Raw genomic sequence first — 16,257 nt, forward strand, 5'->3', positions numbered from 1 at the left:
AGATCAGAAGGAACATGGTTTGAATCCCAGCATGGAACTTTTCATGGCTGTCTGCTGACACATGGTTTGAATTGGAAATGGCCTCTTTGGTCATGTGGACAAGGTGTCTGACTTCAGATCAGAAGGAACATGGTTTGAATGACTTCCAGGAACATGGTTTGAATCCCAGCATGGAAACTGACAAGGTTAATGTCATGTGGACAAGGTGTCTGACTTCAGATCAGAAGGAACATGATGGTGAATCCCAGCCAATAAATCCATTTGTGCCCACATCTATTTGTGCAAACTATGTCTCAGTACCCTGCTATGTAGTCCATGTCATCTGTTGACTGGGGAATATGGAGCAGAGCATCACTGTCAAACAGTATCACATCCAAACAATGTCAAAGCATTACTTTCTCACTTATCATGACCCCGTTGTAAAGCTCCATGAATTTGTCAAAATTATTACACACTCTTACATTCAAAGGTATGAATTTATGAGGGTCTTGTCCTTAAATTAACTCTGTTCACTGTTTTCAGTATTCAGAAACTTGAAAGTTAGCAAATTCAAGATTTTACCTAAAAATCATCACATTTAATGATAGCATCATGCAGGGGTTTTCAGATATGATTTACCCATGAAATACATAGCATTGAGATGCATGTAACACCATAGCTGCACCAGTGATGTATTTACGTCTTTGGCTGCACAGCATGGACATCAATAGGAACATGACCTCACACACCATGGATTTTCATGTAATAAATAACATACAGGATCGAAATCAATAGAAATATCCCTTGTATAGCAAGGACATCCATGTTATATACACACAGCTACGGTTATAACAAACTCAAGTATTATAACCATAGTTCTTTATATGCATTTCAACTAAAAGATACAGAAAGTGTCCAGGCAAAGAAAGCAGTTTGTTTTAAATATGCTTGTTATAAACTTAGTAGTCTGTATTATAAATAGAATACATTGAATGAATACATTCATTAGCATTATAATATGTCTAGCGTCATAAAATGTCTTTTGTACCGTTATAAAGTTCTTTGTTGTATAACCGGTAATGTTCTCCATTCTCATATTTTTGTACATTTGTAGGTAATTATGGTCAAGTTTTTATGTATTTAATTGATATACATGTATTTATGCTGACTCAGATGTAAGACAAATTCCCTCACGGGCAATAAGAATTATCTATCTATCTTACATATACATGGAGACCCATGTAATACATACCACCTACATAGTGCCAACATCAGGAAACCCTTAGTATGTTTAGGACATGCACATATTTGAAAATATTGACCATTTCATTCTTCAGAATGAAAATGATATGATTCAAACACATTTAGAAGTTTGAGATAATACTTCAGTTACAATGCAATTAGTATTCTAAATCTCCTTTCCCATGATATTCTGAATTCAAACCTTGTTATAACCTATGTATAGAATTATCCTATTTGTTAAAAGAACATCATTACCTGGTAGAAAACATCCATGGTCAAAGATAAAACATGAATTTGTGTATTGAGATTATTAATAAACACATCATAATCAATATATTGAAGTAAATCCTCAACGAAGACCGGGTTCGATTCCCCACATAATTCATCAAGAATCTGTACATGATATTATAGTAATGAGATCCTGTTGGAACCGAGAGAAAGTAATCAAGCTTTGTCACTCTCAATCAACAGAACACTGTACGCTTGCTATACTCACTGGGGTCATGCACATCACCGTACAATCACCGCAGATCATAAACAGGCCTGGAATTAGGCTTAGTTTGTGTTAATATGGATGAATTACATTAATCAACACGCACCAAACACAGATCCACATTTCAGGATGATCATGGGAATCAACTAATTGGTAGTCAAGTCTTCATTCATTTACACCGTGTGGGTCTGGTTCAACCTCTGACTCTTGCGTGGTATGAAAATTGCGATCAAAATCTAAATTAAAAACATTTGTTAGTGTTATTCCCAATGTGATTACTCTGTGATGACTTGAACTATTGAGAGTGTTGAGTATTGAGATTTCATCAACCTCGTTTGTGTTTCAGGGTTAATGGTATTATTGCTTCAAATGGGGGACTGTCCTGTTTAAAATGCTTCAATCAACCATTGACACACTTTGTATGGAATCTGGAGCTAAGTGAAATATTACCATTGTTTTGCAGAAAACAGATTGAGCTCCCATTAACTCCAAATGGAGGGGACTGTGGAAATGTACCACATAATGTTTCTAGCTTAAATGTGGAAAGCGAGTTTTTATGGTAACAGTCGTGAAAACACATTTAGGTGTGAGTCAGACTATGATGACCCTATTGTCTGTCTGTTGTTCAATGCCACACTCAGCGATATTCCGTCTACATGATGGTTGTCTGTAAATAATGCAGAGCAACAACGTAGACAATTGGAAAATGATGACCAACCAAGTCAGTGAGCCTGACCACCCGAACAAACCCTTAGTCACCTCTTAAGACAAAGAGATCACCATATTGATGTACGTTCACCTCTGTGTATCTGTCCACATCCAAGTATGTCGCTAAATTAAAGTATAATACATACATATCAGAAACCACCAAGCAAAAACTGATATTTCTGACAATGAATGGACGTAATAGGAAGAATCAGCTACCATATAAATACTGTGAAAAGTGACCAGTGAAGGTCCGGGTTAGAACTGATCTTCAATAACCCATGCTTGTCATAAGAGGCGACTAACGGGATCGGGTGGTCAGACTCGCTGACTTGGTTGACACATGTCATCGTATCCCAATTGCGTAGATCGATCCTCATGCTGTTGATCACTGGGTTGTCTGGTCCAGACTCGATTATTTACAGACCGCAGCCATATGGCTGGAATATTGCTGAGTGTGGCGTAAAACTAAACTCACTCACTCACTACTGTGAAAACTGCTACTTACTTTGATTCTTACTACTGTCACATTACAAATTTAATCAATGACATCAGTGGATCAATCATCATGTTTGGGGCTTTAATAATTTTTTTATGAAAGATGCTTCATTCTTATTTTCTGATGCCTTATACATGTGTCCCCAGAATCATCTACATCAGCCAACATCCCCTACAACAGCCGACATCCTCTACAACAGCCAACATCCTCTATTATAGACAACAACAGCCAACATCTGCTACAACAGCCGACATCCTCTACAACAGCCAACATCCTCTATTATAGACAACAACAACAACAGCCAACATCTGCTACATCATACCACGTCCTCTACATCAGACTACATCCAATACATCAGACAACATCCTCAACAACAGCCAACATCCTCTACAACAGCCGACATCCTCTACAACAGCCAACATCCTCTGTAGTAGACAACAACAGCGGCCAACATCTGCTACATCATACCCACGTCCTCTACATCAGACTACATCCAATACATCAGACTACATCCTCAACAACAGCCAACATCCCCTACAACAGCCAACATCCCCTACAACAGCCGACATCCTCTACAACAGCCAACATCCTCAACAACAGCCAACATCTGCTACATCATACCACGTCCTCTACATCAGACTACATCCAATACATCAGACAACATCCTCAACAACAGCCAACATCCTCTACAACAGCCGACATCCTCTACAACAGCCAACATCCTCTATAATAGGCAACAACAACGGCCAACATCTGCTACATCATACCACGTCCTCTACATCAGACTACATCCAATACATCAGACAACATCCTCAACAACAGCCAACATCCCTACAACAGCTGACATCCTCTACAACAGCCAACATCCTCTCTGCAGTAGGCAACAACAACGGCCAACATCTGCTACATCATACCACACGTCCTCTACATCAGACTACATCCAATACATCAGACAACATCCTCAACAACAGCCAACATCCCTACAACAGCTGACATCCTCTACAACAGCCAACATCCTCTGCAGTAGGCAGGCAACAACAACGGCCAACATCTGCTACATCATACCACGTCCTCTACATCAGACTACATCCAATACATCAGACAACATCCTCAACAACAGCCAACATCCCTACAACAGCTGACATCCTCTACAACAGCCAACATCCTCAACAACAGCCAACATCTGCTACATCATACCACGTCCTCTACATCAGACTACATCCAATACATCAGACAACATCCTCAACAACAGCCAACATCCTCTACAACAGCCGACATCCTCTACAACAGCCAACATCCTCTACAACAGCCAACATCCTCAACAACAGCCAACATCTGCTACATCATACCACGTCCTCTACATCAGACTACATCCAATACATCAGACTACATCCTCAACAACAGCCAACATCCCCTACAACAGCTGACATCCTCTACAACAGCTAACATCCCTCTGCAGTAGGTAAACAACAACGGCCAACATCTGCTATATCATACCACGTCCTCTACATCAGACTACATCCAATACATCAGACAACATCCTCAACAACAGCTAACATCCCTACAACAGCTGACATCCTCTACAACAGCCGACATCCTCTACAATAGCCAACATCCTCTGTAGTAGGTAACAACAACGGCCAACATCTGCTACATCATACCACGTCCTCTACATCAGACTACATCCAATACATCAGACAACATCCTCAACAACAGCCAACATCCCCTACAACAGCTGACATCCTCTACAACAGCCAACATCCTCTGTAGTAGGTAAAACAAATAACGGCCAACATCTGCTACATCATACCACGTCCTCTACATCAGACTACATCCAATACATCAGACAACATCCTCAACAACAGCCAACATCCCCTACAACAGCTGACATCCTCTACAACAGCCAACATCCTCTGTAGTAGGCAACAATGCTTGGCCAACATCTGCTACATCATACCACGTCCCCTCTACATCAGACTACATCCAATACATCAGGACAACATCCTCAACAACATAACATCCCTACAACAGCTGACATCCTCTACAACAGCCAACATCCTCTGTAGTAGGTAAAACAATAACGGCCAACATCTGCTACATCATACCACGCCCTCTACATCAGACTACATCCAATACATCAGACAACATCCTCAACAACAGCCAACATCCCCTACAACAGCTGACATCCTCTACAACAGCCAACATCCTCTGTAGTAGGCAACAACAACGGCCAACATCTGCTACATCATATACCACGCCCTTCTACATCAGACTACATCCAATACATCAGGACAACATCCTCAACAACAGCCAACATCCCCTACAACAGCTGACATCCTCTACAACAGCCAACATCCTCTGTAGTAGGCAACAACAACGGCCAACATCTGCTACATCATACCACGTCCTCTACATCAGACTACATCCAATACATCAGACAACATCCTAACAATAGCCAACATCCCTACAACAGCTGACATCCTCTTACAACAGCCAACATCCTCTGCGGTAGGCAACAACAACGGCCAACATCTGCTACATCATACCACGCCCTCTACATCAGACTACATCCAATACATCAGACAACATCCTCAACAACAGCCAACATCCCCTACAACAGCTGACATCCTCTCTACAACAGCCAACATCCTCTGCAGTAGGACTAACAAACAACGGCCAACATCTGCTACATCATACCACGTCCTCTACATCAGACTACATCCAATACATCAGACAACATCCTCAACAACAGCCAACATCCTCTACAACAGCCGACATCCCCTACAACAGCCAACATCCTCTACAACAGCCAACATCCTTCTGCAGTAGGCAAACAACAACGGGTAACATCTGCTACATCATACCACGCCCCTCTACATCAGACTACATCCAATACATCATACTACATCCTCAACAAACAGCCAACATCCCCTACAACAGCTGACATCCTCTACTAACAGCTAGCCAACATCCTCTGGTAGTACAACAACAACGCTAACATCTGTAGGATAGGTAACAACAACGCTAATACATCATACATCGCCCTCTACATCAGACTACATCCAATACATCAGACAACATCCCTAACAACAGCCAACATCCCCTACAACAGCTGACATCCTCTACAACAGCCGACATCCTCTACATCCATCCTCTGTAGTAGGTAAACAACAACGGCCAACATCTGCTACATCATACCACGTCCTACTCTACATCAGACTACATCCAATACATCAGACAACATCCTCAACAACAGCCAACATCCCCTACAACAGCTGACATCCTCTACAACAGCCAACATCCTCTGTAGTAGGTAACAACAACGGCTAACATCTGCTACATCATCATACCACGTCCTCTACATCAGACTACATCCAATACATCAGACAACATCCTCAACAACAGCCAACATCCCCTACAACAGCTGACATCCTCTACAACAGCCAACATCCTCTGTAGTAGGCAACAACAACGGCCAACATCTGCTACATCATACCACGTCCTCTACATCAGACTACATCCAATACATCAGACAACATCCTCAACAACAGCCAACATCCCCTACAACAGCTGACATCCTCTACAACAGCCAACATCCTCAGTGTAGTAGGGCAAATAACGCCAACATCTGCTACATCATACCACGCCCCTCTACATCAGACTACATCCAATACATCAGACAACATCCCTCAACAACAGCCATCCCCTACAACAGCTGACATCCTCTACAACAGCCAACATCCTCTGTAGTAGGTAGGCAACAACAACGGCCAACATCTGCTACATCATACCACGTCCCCTCTACATCAGACTACATCCAATACATCAGACAACATCCCTCAACAACAGCCAACATCCTCTACAACAGCTGACATCCTCTACAACAGCCAACATCCTCTCTACAGGTAGCCAACATCCTTCTAACGGCCAACATCATCATCATACCACATCTGCTACATCATACCACTCCCTCTACATCAGACTACATCCAATACATCAGACAACATCCTCAACAACAGCCAACATCCCCTACAACAGCTGACATCCTCTACAACAGCCAACATCCCTCTGTAGTAGGCAACAACAACGGCCAACATCTGCTACATCATACCACGCCCTCTACATCAGACTACATCCAATACATCAGACAACATCCTCAACAACAGCCAACATCCCCTACAACAGCTGACATCCTCTACAACAGCCGACATCCTCTACAACAGCCAACATCCTCTGTAGTAGGCAACAACAACAAATAGGCCAACATCTGCTACATCATACCACGCCCTCTACATCAGACTACATCCAATACATCAGACAACATCCTCAACAACAGCCAACATCCCTACAACAGCTGACATCCTCTACAACAGCCAACATCCTCTGTAGTAGGTAAACAACAACGGCCAACATCTGCTACATCATACCACGTCCTCTACATCAGACTACATCCAATACATCAGACAACATCCTCAACAACAGCCAACATCCCCTACAACAGCTGACATCCTCTACAACAGCCAACATCCTCTGTAGTAGGCAACAACAACGGCTAACATCTGCTACATCATACCACGCCCCTACATCAGACTACATCCAATACATCAGACAACATCCTCAACAACAGCCAACATCCCCTACAACAGCTGACATCCTCTACAACAGCCAACATCCTCTGTAGTAGGCAACAACAACGGCCAACATCTGCTACATCATACCACGCCCTCTACATCAGACTACATCCAATACATCAGACAACATCCTCAACAACAGCCAACATCCCTCCAAATACAACATCAGATCTGCTACATCATACATCCTCAATCAGAACATCCATACATCAGACAACATCCTCAACAACAGCCAACATCCCCTACAACAGCTGACATCCTCTACAACAGCCAACATCCTCTGTAGTAGGCAAACAAATAACGGCCAACATCTGCTACATCATACCACGCCCAGCTGGACATCCTCTACATCAGACTACATCCAATACATCAGACAACATCCTCAACAACAGCCAACATCCTCTACAACAGCCGACATCCTCTACAACAGCCAACATCCTCTATAATAGGCAACAACAACAGCCAACATCTGCTACATCATACCACGTCCTCTACATCAGACTACATCCAATACATCAGACAACATCACGGCCGGAAGTCACAGCATCACAGATTATCAATAAGTTATCTAACTTTACAATCATGCAATGGTTGGAAACACATTGCTCAGTCTCATTCCCAATGTGATTACTGTGTTGAAGTAAACTATTGAGAGTGTTGAGTATTGAACTTTCATCAACCTTGTTTGATGTGTGTTAATGGTATTATTATTTTTGATGTTTGAAATCAGTGGCACCTTTCAGAGACATTATTGCAGAGACAGGGGACCATCATGCCATACTAACATCTAGTTCACCTTCAGACCATTAACTTGTCTAAACAAAACCAACCCAACAAAATAACAAATTACCACGTTGCTACAGATCAATATCAATTAAAAGAATATGGCATTGCTACTGATCATGATCATTTACTCAGTTCTACTTTAACTTGTTACATAAACACCTGCCTCAAACACAGATCGATTTACAATTATATAAACCAATTTGAGCAATACAAACATTATTACCTCTTCCATTGTGATATCCAGGTGATAATAGTCTTGTATTGTGTTAGCTGCACTTCTAACATGGTAATGACATCTATACATTAGGTGGAAATTCATCATTTGACATAGTAAGATCGTTGTATGATACTGTTCTTTATACCCACAGTCAGACTAGTACATAACTCTCTATATCCCTAGTCAGACTAGTTCATAACTCACTATATCCCTAGTCAGACTAGTTCATAACTCTCTATATCCCTAGTCAGACTAGTACATAACTCTCTATATCCCTAGTCAGACTAGTACATAACTCTCTATATCCCTAGTCAGACTAGTACATAACTCTCTATATCCCTAGTCAGACTAGTACATAACTCTCTATATCCCTAGTCAGACTAGTTCATAACTCTCTATATCCCTAGTCAGACTAGTTCATAACTCTCTATATCCCCACAATCAGACTAGTACATAACTCTTTTATATCCCTAGTCAGACTAGTACATAACTCTTTATATCCCTAGTCAGACTAGTTCATAACTCTCTATATCCCTAGTCAGACTAGTACATAACTCTCTATATCCCTAGTCAGACTAGTACATAACTCTCCATATCCCTAGTCAGACTAGTTCATAACTCTCTATATCCCTAGTCAGACTAGTTCATAACTCTCTATATCCCTAGTCAGACTAGTTCATAACTCTCTATATCCCTAGTCAGACTAGTACATAACTCTCCACATCCCTAGTCAGACTAGTACATAACTCTCTTTATCCCTAGTCAGACTAGTTCATAACTCTCTATATCCCTAGTCAGACTAGTTCATAACTCTCTATATCCCCACAATCAGACTAGTACATAACTCTCTATATCCCTAGTCAGACTAGTTCATAACTCTCTATATCCCTAGTCAGACTAGTTCATAACTCTCTATATCCCTAGTCAGACTAGTACATAACTCTCTATATCCCTAGTCAGACTAGTACATAACTCTCTATATCCCTAGTCAGACTAGTTCATAACTCTCTATATCCCTAGTCAGACTAGTTCATAACTCACTATATCCCTAGTCAGACTAGTTCATAACTCTCTATATCCCTAGTCAGACTAGTACATAACTCTCTATATCCCTAGTCAGACTAGTTCATAACTCTCTATATCCCTAGTCAGACTAGTACATAACTCTCTATATCCCTAGTCAGACTAGTTCATAACTCTCTATATCCCCACAATCAGACTAGTACATAACTCTCTATATCCACAGTCACACTAGTACATAACTCTCTATATCCCCACATTCAGACTAGTACATAACTCTCTATATCCACAGTCACACTAGTACATAACTCTCTATATCCAGTCACACTAGTACATAACTCTCTATATCCCCACAGTGAGACTACTACCTTTATCCCATACACAGACTAGTACCGTACTCGTTACCCACTAGTCATATAGTACCCTACTCAATCTAAACACACTGCATGATCAGACAAGCTATACCTTCACTGTAAAACAGAATGATCCATTGAAATGACAAGACTTTCTTCTTAATCGCTCTTTCCATCTCCTCAGACTTCATTAGCAAAGGTTTAGCAAGATGGCTGGTGCTTGATCATACTTTGACGGAAACCTTGGACTTCTACTGGAGAATTTTAATCCATGGTCTGTCGCTTTCACACCAATCAGACAATGAATCTACTGGACAAGGAATCAGTGTCCCAAGATTCACACTGAGAGGGAACATGTCAAAGAGCATCATTCAAGATCGCTGGATAAAATTATCAATCAAGATAATGGGTTCACTATCATGAAAATACTTGTTGCTTGGAGGATGAAGAAGCTATGTGAGATGTGGTGGAGGTCGAAGATACTTTGGTACAGCTTGCTTGATGCTGATTTACCAAGGATCACAGTCAGGTCAAATCTGTGATTTAAATCCATGACCAGGGTATCCCGGCATTGTCACAGACAAAAGACTGCCTTCAGTGCTATTAGTTCTTATTATCACTTACAAGAATACCAATAAAAGACTTAAAGGATAAGGATATAAATACAAGCAAAGAGGTGGACATCTTCCCTTGCTGGCCTTGGCTTGGCTTAGTATGGCTGTCAAAGAGGATGGAGTAATTGACCTTTAGGAATCCATTGCTAACTAATACATGTTTTGCACTTTTATCATAACTAAAATATCAACCAGCATGACTGCATCGGTTTGACATTTGCTGTGACACAAATTATCTGCATGCATTCAGAGACGTAATGCCAAAGACGTCATATTAGGCAAAAACTGGTCCGCTCTCCTATGTTCATGTGTTCATGTATTTGCCAGTGTTTCAGACAAGTATGTAAAGACCATATGTAATTCATGTTTTCTTGTCACGATTATGATATTTACATCTGGAATGAACAACCACATTCAGATAAACATTCCTTGATTGATGATCAAACCAAAGAGTATCCATTTGGCAACATGTTGCCAGTAGGAGTGAGTGAGTGAGTGAGTATGTGGGTGGGTTGGTTTTGGTTGGGTGAGTGGCTTGGTTGGTTGGTTGGGTGGATGAGTGAGTGCTTTGACCAGTATTTCAGGTATACCACATCATGTCAGCTTTTTGTGTGATGACATCCAGAAGCAGTGCATAGTTTAGCCCCATGAACATGGAAATAGCAAAGACAAACAAATAAAAAATAGCACAACCCAGGATTCAAACCAACGACCAGTGATCAGTGATGCAACTTGGCATAGCAAATGCTACCTTAGATGACTGAACCACTGACACCCCTACAGTTATGCACTGCTTTCTTACATAACAAATACCCTTGAAGGTCCGGGTTAGAATGAACCTTCAGTAACCCATGCTTGTCGTAAGAGGCGACTAACGGAATCGGGTGGTCAGGCTCGCTGGCTTGGTTGACACATGTCATCGGTTCCCACATTGCCCAGGTCGATGCTCATGCTGTTGATCACTGGATTGTCTGGTCCAGACTCAATTATTTACAGACCGCCGCCAAATAGCTGGAATATTGCTGAGTACGGCGTAAAACTAAACTTACTTACTCACTCTTACAAAACAAATCAGTCAAAGACCATGCATCACTGAACATTCTGTCTCCTCATCCAATTACACAATATGGAATATGTAGCATCTGTGCCTCTCAACAAATACATATATTATAATCTTGTTTGGCGTTTCATTCTATCTGGTCAATTATTTGATTATTATTCAATATATGTTGTTGGTCTAATGGCCATGATGCAGACGGCTTATGAAACAACAAAACAATAATCCATAAAACATGTTTTTCAGTTTTACCACAAATACATGAAATCAATTAGTTAATGAAAAGGAAATTAGTATTTAATAATATAAAATGAAACTAAATTGTACAGACATGTAAACTGAGCTTTTATAATGTCTGTTTCTGAAATTTCATGATTAATCTAGCAGCACAATTAAAGCCATTTTTCATATATGTTTCAGGGATATGTTAAGAACCAACAACATTATTTTCATAGCATTAGAGCAGTCATATTTCCATGTACCCGCCCTCACCACACTTGATCAACAATGTATCCAACACAACTCCATATCAATCATAACATGTTACTGTCTCTCTCAACTCTTACAGCTCATATCACAGAACAATCCGGGGCCTAATGATAACATCAAGTCTAAGGGACCGTTCATAATTTATGGCTTGTGTATGTGTGTGTGTGCGCGCGTGCGTGTGTTAGGGGTGGGGTGGGGATGATGATGATGATTTTAAGGAGGGTCACCCATTTTGTTCTGTGGAGGTAGGGGGCATCAATTTTGTACATAAAAATATTTAAAAATTATGCTTAAAAAATATTGGAGGGGGAGTCATTGATTTTGTACATGACATGCAGGGGGGTCACTTACTTTGTACACAAATTTTAGGGGGGTCATTCACATTGTACATGCTTCTCCATAAAAATCATCATCACCACCCCCTGGACATAAATTATGAACAGTCCCTAAGAATGCAGTTATCCTGTTTCAAATCTAAATTAACGGAAAACAGATTGGTTTTCATAAAACATACCCAGTATTGTGGAAAAGTTACAGAATTAATTTTAGTCTGTCTCACTGTCCCTGAAACACATAATTTTCATTTTTGCCTAGCCTTTCTCGAGTGCTAAAGCAATAAACGATGCAAGTCTAGGTTTCCTCAGGTACAGGATCTCTCATCACATTGGGCTCCTTTTCAATTTAAACGCAGTTATTTGTTTCTGGCAAAATGATACATATTCAGAGACTAAGCATTGGTCTTAACCAATCTGGTCAGCTCTACGTCAAACACTGCACTGATTATCGCGATACCCGTGAGCTATGGGACTGAGACCTGCAATCAGATATGCAGTAGGACAGTACAACTGACTGCTGGAATTACATGCTTAGACCACCATCTGAGACACAATGCGCCACTGTTACTGATGATATCATCATGTCATGGTAACCAGCATCATTGGTACATCTCATCAAACTCCACCTCATCCCTCTCAGGGCCACAGTACAGATGACCTGACAGTAAGATCTTGCAGGGCGAATTGAGGAAATTGTTGATGATCCTACAGAAAAAGAACATTGCACTGTGTTTTCGTGTTTGGTTACTAGGTGAGATATACAAACTTCATCTTCATACTTCCTGTGGCAGGTAAAGGACAGTGAGTGAGTGAGTGAGTGAGTTTTATGCCGCACTTAAAACACTTTTAACCTGGATGTTCACAGGTCAAATGGACACAGATGCCTTGAACTGTTTGTATACAAAAACTAAAATACCTCACTCAACATAAATTAAACATTGGAATGGAAATGTAATGATTCATACATAATGAATGAAAATGTAAAAATTCATAATTTTGGACTAACATGTAATAATTCAATTAATTAGTCTCAGTGTAATATCATTTTATTATTGAAAAAAAATGAAAAGAAACAATGTAATATCTATTCAGATTGCATTATTTTTTTATAGATTCACTTATAATCTCTGAAATGAAAATACATGCCAAAAAATAGTTATTAATCTATCTTAATAAAAATATAAAAAGGCACCTAGAGACACTTTATTTTCAAATACTGCAGTAATCAAGACTTGCCAACTATTGTAGACTTGCAGGGCGGTATTGGATACACGTACATTGTTTCAGGGTCTGTGTAGCAGACTGTCACTGTGAAAGTATTTGTTCCAACAAAATTTAAAATGTTGGTTGTAAAAGTGGGTGGGGGTTCTTTATCCTACATGGGGACCATTCCAGTCAGGACACAATTCGACATAATCAGACGACTCCACAACCATCAGTTCCTTATAAGTCTTCTCTCACAACAAACATGGAGTACCAAGATGTTGGCGCCTGGCATTCCTACCCCTTTGCACTCTATCGTTCCTCTACAAAAATGTCATGTTGACAAGAACATCTGCTCTGATGAGGCTATAATTACCATCAAGGGTTCACCTTTCATACAACTTTTAACTTCAGTTCTGAAACAATCTTTCTTGTTGAAAAATGATAAAACTTCACAAGAAAAACCCTTTGATCTTTCCTATTTCGGTAAATTCCAACTGAAATCAATACTTACAGTGATTATCATGGTAGGCAATAGCTTTCATGTTTTCAAGGACATTCAGAAACCATGACAATTGAGATGTATGCAAACTCACTTTTATATGTGACCTTCAAGTTAAATGTTACATCAGTTTGACGTGAACGTGAACGTAAGTATGAGAAAGTGAAGTTGAGGTAGCTACAGCAACTGGATGTGGCATTTATATGTGGTGTTGAATCTTGTATGAATGGCCTAATCGTCTGTTCTCACCTTCCAACGTTGTATGGCACCACAGAGCCTATTTGGTATTTGGCTAATTGATAATTGATCCTGCGCTTCCAAGTTCTACTGCCTAATGTTAAGGACTTGGACTTCTGCCAAGTTCTCATAAAGCTGTGATAGTGCTTTCTCACAGTTGTGTTCATACTTTTTATTAAAAAATATTTTGACAAAATATATAAAAAATATTAAAAATTATATTTCAAATAAAATACATCATCTTTAGCTGAAGACTTATCTGGACAGCTCATGAGCATAGACGAAACCATGTCATGTTACAAAATCACATATGCATGTACATTTCCACCAAAATCTTTATTTCTAAAAATATCCAATTAAATCTTTTTCAGATAAAAGCGGCTTCATTTTAGACTGGCTTTTAGATTATTTAATTTTGCAATATTTTCAAGCAACCCATTTATCACACAAAATTAGCAAAATTGAAAGTTTCACAAATAATAAATTATTAAATGATCAGAATCACATTATTAAGTCGTCTTGACCAGCTCTGGTTGAAAGGACCCCACTGATGGATGTCGCCAGGAGATGTAATAAACGGCTTATACACAAGTCGACTTGGGGATTACAGTCAGCTTGGGTTTACCCTCATCCATGCTTCCGTTAGACACGTCTGAAGCTATCACATACAAACAGACCTCATGTCGGGATAATTCAAGCCTGTCCTATCTGCCAGACGGAATGATAGCGTTGCGGACAAGGCCAGCTCAACATATAGGTGTATTACACAACCTTGCGCTCATCAGTATAACCTCCGCAACCTCAATATGAGGAATCATATTTTCACCATACGTGCCACTAGCTAAACTTACCGATCATGGTTACTCCTTCGTCTGGCGGAAAAAGCGAGGCAAAAGAATTTCCGTAGCAGACGATCAAATAGCACAAGCATGAGTCCACTGTAAGGATGTGTGTGTTTCAATCCGCTCAGTACTTCTGCTATCAGCTGCCATGAGCAGACGAACTCCCATCTGCAAACAGCGCCAATGATTCTAAGCGGGTCGATTATTAAGCGGGGGTGTCAGGTCGGTTCCAGCGTGATTCGCTTTGGCGACTGCAGTAATCTGTTACATTTTTCGCGGGGTTTAATCGATAAATACATCACTCTGTGATTTCTGACTCAACAAGGTGCTATGTGAAACAGTTCGTGTTTTTAAGATGGTTTGAACTTTAGGTCTCTGTTGGGATTTAGATAATGAACTTGTATTACCTTTCCCCGAGAGACTGCAATCCGTGCTCGGTTGCAGGTCATCAATATAAGTTAATGAAACACCTGAGAGTACAAACTATTTCACTCGGCGTCGCTCTAAATAAAAATCACCATGACTTAAGTACACTAATTATAAGGTAAGAAAAAGGTCTCAAAAGGCTACAAATTTCTTAAGGTTACAAGCCCTTCGCTCGTAATTCTAAGACTCTTCTGGTGTCGTTCCTTCCTTAATTGTCTGTTCGTTGTATTGGTTGTTGCAAAAATAGACCTGTGTGCATCATTTCTCTGGTTTCAGTAGAGAGGGGAGGAATGCGCTTCTCGTCGTCTTGAAATAACCATAGTGATGCTTGGGTAGAAACTGTGCCCAATAAACATATTTGTCGTATCAGGGTCCAATTGAGGATTGGTTGGTTAAAAACTATTTCGGGTCTCAGCAGCGTTGGTAATATTAATTCAATGTATGACAGTTTTGCCAGGCACAGATTTGATTACATACGGTCCGAAATAGTGCTGAAGTTATAGCAAAGAGACAGTACAATGCAGTGGATTGTTGAAATGACTAGACTGTATTTAAGATATGTACGCTTGTCACTTAGTATGGTAACTGGGTTCGAGTCTCCACGGGAAAGCATTCGACCACTGTCCC

At 40.3% G+C, this 16,257-nt stretch overlaps 2 protein-coding genes across 2 annotated transcripts in view; one reads left to right on the forward strand and one right to left on the reverse strand.

Moving 5' to 3' along the window:
• LOC124263359 overlaps positions 1-15,336 on the reverse strand; it is a 135,409-nt gene extending 120,073 nt beyond the window's left edge. Inside the window, 1 exon segment of the mRNA XM_046697956.1 lies at positions 15,214-15,336. The gene's annotated coding sequence lies outside the window, so the exon portion shown is untranslated.
• On the forward strand, positions 78-7,599 carry LOC124263338 (mucin-5AC-like). Its single transcript, XM_046697915.1, has 8 exons — positions 78-237; positions 3,065-3,243; positions 3,722-3,941; positions 4,765-4,983; positions 5,356-5,743; positions 6,470-6,524; positions 6,824-7,156; positions 7,363-7,599. The coding sequence occupies exons 1-8, from the start codon at positions 78-80 to the stop codon at positions 7,597-7,599; spliced, it is 1,791 nt and encodes a 596-aa protein (XP_046553871.1).
• Positions 15,337-16,257: the final 921 nt, after the last annotated feature.

This window comes from Haliotis rubra, unplaced genomic scaffold (assembly GCF_003918875.1).
Source record: "Haliotis rubra isolate DU_JTF1 unplaced genomic scaffold, ASM391887v1 Scf88, whole genome shotgun sequence".
Lineage (NCBI taxonomy): Eukaryota > Metazoa > Mollusca > Gastropoda > Lepetellida > Haliotidae > Haliotis > Haliotis rubra.